Genomic DNA, 7,500 nt, shown 5'->3' with positions numbered 1-7,500 from the left:
CATAAGAAAGTATTTTGGTTAGAATAAAAAAGAAAAAAAGAAAAAGAAAAAAAAAACGAGATCAAACTGTAACACCGATGCATCAATATTGGAACAAAAAACAGCTGTTATTGCCCACGTCAAAACTTCCATGTTGGAGGCTAGTTGTAATATAATCCTGCTTGTGTGCTAGAGGCGGCCATTCTGTTCACCGGCAGTTCATTGGAAAGACATACAATTTGTGTTGTATTCTAAAAGCTCGCAAGATGAGGTGAGTGCTGCTTCCTATTCTGTTCTGTCCGAACTTTATTATGGTTTTGTATTTTTTCACTTGTAAAAGTTCGAAAAGACGATATTACGTATTACAAAATATTACACATATGCAGATATCCGCAAACACACATGCGTTCATACATGCATATATGTAAATATGTGTGTACATATATATATATATATATATATATATATATATATATATATATATGTATATATATATAATATATATGTACATATATGTATATATATACATATATATCTATATCTATCTATCTATCTATATATATATGTATATGTATATGCATATATGTATATATATGTGTGTGTATGTGTCTGTGTATATGTATGTATATATGTTTATGTATATACATATGTATGTGTATATATGTGTATATATATATATATATATAAACATATGTATAAATATATATATATGTGTGTGTTTGTTGGCGTGTGCGTGTGTGTGTGTATGAATGCAGGTATATACATATATACATGCATTTGTATATACCTATATATATATATATATATATATATATATATATACATATATATGTTTATATTTATATATCTAAATGCACACACACACACACACACAGACACACACACACACACACACACACACACACACACACACACACACACACACACACACACACACACACACACATATATATATATATACATATATATATATATATATATATATATATGTATACATATTGTATCTGATAATTACTTCATTACCACTCACCTTACCGCAACCACCAAAGGCATTCCAAAGAGCCATTCCACAATCCACACACACTTCCCACCCAGTCTCATAACCGCTTGTTCCTCCATTTCCTAGATCAACTGTGCTTGTGCTCCTGGTGGTGCTTGTAGCCTCTGCTCAAGCCGGGTGGTTCTTCAATAGCAACGAGGGCGAGGAATCACATAAGATTGAGAAGAGGTGAGAGAAAGCAAGGGGAAAGAGGATGCCAAAGGGTATAGATCTGATATTGATGTTGGTGTTGATTTTTTTTCTTTTTTTTTTTTTAATGGTAATTGTAGGTGATTACTGGTTTTGTTTTTGTTGTTTGTTATGGTTATTATCATGATCCTTATTCCCATATTTTTGTTTTTGTTTTAGTTTTTTTTTTATTATTTTCATTTTTATTTTTATTTTCATTTTTGATTTTTTCAAGCCTTATTTTCATTTTTTTTTTTCATTTTCATTTTTTTAATTTATTTGTATTTCTATTTTTTCTTTATCATTATCACTCTCATTATTGCTATTAGAATGGCCAACATCATCATTGCCATCACTATCTTTATTCTCATCATTATTATCATTCTCATTATTATTCCTATCATTTCTATTATCATCACCACATCCAGCATTATTGTTATCATTATTGTTCATTTTATCATTATTATTAGTATGATCACGATCATTATCATTATTATTAGTATGATCACGATTATTATCATTATTATTAGTATCATCATAATCATTATCATCACCATTTTTAATATAATCGATATTGCTATTCACATCATTATTACTATAATTTCTATCATCACCATTACCCAAAATTATCATTCATGTTATTGTTATTATCCATATTATCATTTTCATCATCATCATTACGTTTTTATTTATTGTTATTATTTTTGTTTATTATTATTTTTTTATTTATTTATTTATTTTTTTTTTTGACAATCAGGATCATGGTCAGTAAATCCATTAGAGACACAAGGCTGGTTTAAAAAAAAAAAAAAAAAAAAAAAAAAAAAGATAAATATATATATATATATATATATATATATATATATATATATATATATATATATATATATATATATATATTCTACAAACCGTATCATCATTCTAATAACCGGAGAGGCACTATTGCTCCTTCCTATTATCCACCTATCTTTATCAGCAATAACCTAACCCCCTTCGTAATACCTGGCATAGGGATGATGATGACAACACCGATGGCAGTGGAGAAGGTGACGGCGGAAGCGGAGACAGTGACGAAACCCAAGATCCAGATGACGATGATGATGAAGAGGAGGAGGAAGATGACGAGGAGGACGACTACGAAGATGATGAGGAATACCCTGATGATGATGACGAGTAGGGAAACGAGGTCAAATACGGAACAGCCAATTGGATAAGGCGAAAATGAAGAACGTAAAGATGGCTGGAAGAAGAAAAGTAGACAAACTAAAATCATCTGAGGAAAAAAGTTAAAAAATATATATACGCTTAAGTTTAAAATCTCCGGATCAGATCCAGGAGATATTGATTTAATTTTCTATCGGCGTGAATATTCGGATATACTTCCGTATGTACCAATGTGTGTGTGTGTGTGTGTGTGCATTGATACATACATTCAGGCATGTGCATATGTACAAGTAAATGTTTTTGCTTAATATTCATATGTATCTTCAGCTAATTAATATGACCTGTGATTGAGATTTTTTTTTAATTCAAATTCGACAGACCTTCCAAATTTGTGTTGAGTTTTTTGAGGATTTTTGAAGTCTAATCAATAAAAGCATCACTTTAATTCGAAACTTGTAGGCTTATTACGACCTTTCATCCATACGATACCTTTAACCACTTATTACACCATATTCCTCTTCCTTTTTAATATCTTTCTATCCGCATATTTATTTCCATCTTCTTTCGCTCTCCCGCTTTGTAAGTGTATCTTTTGAATTTAAATTGAATTTTTAATTACGTATCTAAAGACAACACTCGGTTTCTCCGATAATTTACGATTTTTTTTTATGAGACACGTAAAATTATAATCTTGTAATAATGAATAATTAGGTGCGTTAATTGACAACATAAACACAAACTCAAAAAGATAATTGTTAAAACACGATGAATTACACCAAAGTCTCATTAAAAACTCAAAGACTATCTTTATTATAGGCAATTAAAGGCATTTAAACTAATAAAAGAAATTACTGAATCGAAAAAAATGAAATTTAAGAGAAAAAAAACTATTAAGTTAAGGAGCTTGATTTAAAATATACAGCCGGATGAACATATGAAAATGAATAATTCTAGACTGTCTACGAGTTAAAATGGCGGTTGGACATAAGTATGTATGAAATAAATACATATCCATCTATCTTCCTACCTATCTATCTCTCTTTATATATATATATATATACTCATTGTATGTTTACATATATCTATATCTACACACACACACACACACATGCCGCCACTAGTGGATAGAGCGGACGCCTTACGATCTGGCGGCGCGGGATAGATCCCCAAACAGAGAGGTTATATATTCACACACACACACACATACACACACACATACACACACACACACACACACACACCCATATATATATATATATATATATATATATATATATATATATATATATATATATATATATATATATATATATATATATATATATATACCTGGGATGTATGATACAAGTAATTCTCCCCCCCCCCCCAAAAAAAAAATAAAATGAAATTAAAAAAAATAATAATAAAATGATATAAAAAGTAATGATAATGAAATAAATAAATGAATAAATAATATTGAGTATATACACCATAATGATGGTAACAACAACTATAATGGTAAAAATTATAATGATAATAGTAATAGTAATGATAATGATCATCATGATGATAATAATGATAACAATAAAGATGATGATCATAATAATAATAATAAAGGAAACTATAAAGATACTAATAATAACAATAATGATAATGAAAAAAAAATAATAGCAGTAATAATGATATTAATAACAATAAAGAAAAAAAATAATAATGATAATGATAATAATAACTATATTAGCAGTAGTAGTCACACCGGAAATAGCCAGAATAGCATCCTCAACTGATAAAAATTATTAGAATAAATATAATAACTGTAATGATAACAAAACATATAACGGCAATGCAACAATGATAATAGTAACAGCAATAGTATTCACAGATAATCACAATCCTAATGATGAAATGATGATAATAACGGTAATAATGACGATAATGATAATACTGATAATTATGAGGATAATGATATGATAATGATAAAGGTAATGATTATAATGATAACATTAATGATGATAACATTAATGACAATAATGGAAATGATAATAGTGATGACGATGATGATAGAAATGATGATGATGACAATAGCAAAAAAAAAAAAAAAAAAAACAACAACAAGAACAATAATAATAATAACAATAATAACAATAATAATAAAAATAATACTAATGATAGCAATAATGATAACATAATAATAACAATGATAATAATAATAATTATTATAACGATGATAATAATCATAATGAGGATGATAATAATAATACTAATAATAATAATAATAATAATAATAACAACAACAATAATGATGATAATCATAATAATCATAATAATGAACAGAAGTACCCAGAGTGCCCAATAGGGTCACAGGCAATAAAAATATTCACACTTGAAGAATTACATGGAATTTACCTCTATCTTGCAATGCTAATTATTACTCTTTTTAAATCTTGGATCCGGATCAGCACTAAAATGGAAGTTGGGCTGACACACCTCTTACAATAAATAAAAAGATAAATAATAATAAATAAATAAACAGATAAATAATAATAAATAAATAAATGGATAAATAAATAAATAAATAAATAATAAATATATAAACAAATAAATAAATAAATAAATAAATAATAGATAAATAAATAAATAATGATAATAATAAATAAATAAATAATGATAATAAATAAATAGATAATGATAATAAATAAATAAATAATGATAATAAATAAATAATAATAATAATAAATAAATAAATAAATAATAATAAATAAATAAATAAGTAAATGATAATAATACATAAATAAATAAATAAATAATGATAAACAAACAAATAAATAATAATAAATAAATAAATAACAAATATAAAAAAAATCATTACAAAAATCTTGAGTAACCCTGCGCAGTATCCGGATATGAACTGGATCACCACCAACATTTAATGGCATTTAAATTGAGTTAAGGCACACAAAGACAATTTCATTTTTATAATTATCCTGCAAACAAACTGACTAACGAACAGACAAACAAGAATTCCTGGATCCGGATCACCCGAGAAATTTGATGGCATAACTTTTTAAGGTATCCTGCTAACCATCTAACCAACAAACTAACCAAAGTCACCCCAAAAATATAACCCCCTTGGCGAAGAGAACAATAACAATGTTAATGACATGGTAATGTAAATAATAGTAATAATAATAATAATGATAATAATAATGAGAATGAGAATAATGAGAATGAGGATAATGATAATGAGGATAATGATAATGAGGATAATGATAATGAGGATAATGATAATGAGGATAATGATAATGAGGATAATAAAGATGATAATAGTAGTAATAACGATGATGATGCCTTTGCACTCCAGCATCTCCCGGGCGCAGGCTCTCTCTCCCCTTCTTGGCACCTTCGCCGCTTCTCACCTTCGTCTTTCTCAGGACTTCATCGTCGTCGACCATGAGGAGCTTGGATGCCGAGTCCTTGATCACGAACGTCCCGCTTGATGACGTCCTTGCTTTCCTTAAGGGGAAGCTCTCCGGTAGGATGCTCGTCTCTCTCCGTCCACTGAAGTCTTCCTCCAGGTAATTCGTCTCTGTGTGGAGTCCAATTCCTTATCCTTCGAGGGTCGCTTCTACTATTAGAAAGTTGGCTATTGACACGGGCTCTCTTCTCACTCCTGCATGCAAGCCTGATCATGGAGTAGCTTGAGGCTGAGCTTCCCCCCTTAATATCCCTTACTCCTTCAGTGTCTCTGCTCTCCGGCCTCACGACCCACCCCTGTTCTCGGATTTCCTGACGGAGCTGAACCTTCTCCCTCCCTCCACCCATTGAATTTAGTTTGCGAATCAAAACTTGGGTGAATTTAGTGTAACAGTGTTAAAACGCAAATCATGGCCACATGTGAAAACTTATTGTATTTATGTCGATTAGAGTAAATTTTCTGTCTCTGGTGTTCAGGTGATTTATATGAATTTCCGGGAAGTTATTGTTATAGAGAGAGATTGGATGTTATAGCGATGTAGATTAAGACATATAACGTTTAAATAACGCTCAATGGTATTTGGTCTTGAAGGTAGGGAATCCTGACTGGATTTTATGTGACTGAGTTTACAAAAAAAAAAAATAAATAAAAATAAATAAATAATAACATAATAATAATAATAAAATTATATATATATATATATATATATATATATATGTATATATATATGCATATATATATATATATATATATATATATATATATATATATATATATATATATATATATATATATATATATATATATATATGCATGTGTGTGTATGTGTTTGATTGTGTATCTATATGCACAATACATAAGCACAAAGCAGTTGTACATACGTATATATTAATACACATGTATATTCTCATGTACATATATATTACTGTACATTTGTGCATTTTATCCTGCAAATAACGTAAGTTTAATCTTGCGTTTTGCACAAATTGCATCGTGAGGATTTCCCCATTTCACTGATCTATATTCAAGTCATTGGGCTTGTAATCGGTATAATATTCTTGAGGAGAACAGCAGTACGAGTTGCAGGTGTCATAACTGAACAGAGTTTCTACAATAAATGTAAAGATGTTCTCTCTCTCTCTCTCTCTCTCTCTCTCTCTCTCTCTCTCTCTCTCTCTCTATATATATATATATATATATATATATATATATATATATATATATATATATATATTCGTATGTATGTTTATATATATTCGTATGTATGTTTATATATATATATATATATATATATATATATATATATATATATATATATATGAATGGAAAAACACACTACCGTGTTGATACTATGATAGAAAAACCCACAATGCACAAACTAGATTTACTGAAGTGAGACAGCATCTTCGACCCGAAGATTGAAACGAGAACGATTCCGAAACTGTTGTTTTACTTATAATAGTGAGGCAGAGACACAAAATCTCAATCATTTCGTAGTAGAAACACACCCACTCTAGGTAGTTAGGCCATAGGTGTCAACAATATGCAAAGCCGGATGGGTTGGACTCCGCACCTTGCAGCTGCCTTCCTTCCTGGCTTCCTTTACCCAAGCCCTTTCTCCGCCTGGAGCAAGTCCGGCGAACACACACACCCTTGTCACGGTCGGAAGTCCGGC

The 7,500-nt window shown here is 29.3% G+C and overlaps 2 protein-coding genes across 2 annotated transcripts in view; one reads left to right on the top strand and one right to left on the bottom strand.

Moving 5' to 3' along the window:
- LOC138865899 (uncharacterized) overlaps nt 1–7,500 on the bottom strand; it is a 138,033-nt gene that overhangs the window by 62,246 nt on the left and 68,287 nt on the right. The gene's annotated exons all lie outside the window — the stretch shown is intronic.
- Nucleotides 95–2,823, top strand: LOC113805285 (trigger factor). The gene is made up of 3 exons (XM_027356275.2): nt 95–250; nt 1,106–1,207; nt 2,219–2,823. Exons 1-3 carry the CDS (start codon nt 246–248, stop codon nt 2,382–2,384), a joined length of 273 nt encoding a protein of 90 aa, XP_027212076.2. The 5' UTR covers nt 95–245; the 3' UTR covers nt 2,385–2,823.

This window comes from Penaeus vannamei, chromosome 23 (genome assembly GCF_042767895.1).
Source record: "Penaeus vannamei isolate JL-2024 chromosome 23, ASM4276789v1, whole genome shotgun sequence".
In the NCBI taxonomy this organism is placed as follows: domain Eukaryota; kingdom Metazoa; phylum Arthropoda; class Malacostraca; order Decapoda; family Penaeidae; genus Penaeus; species Penaeus vannamei.
The sequence above is the reverse complement of the archived record's forward strand: the minus strand, read 5'-3'. Positions and strand labels throughout refer to the sequence as shown.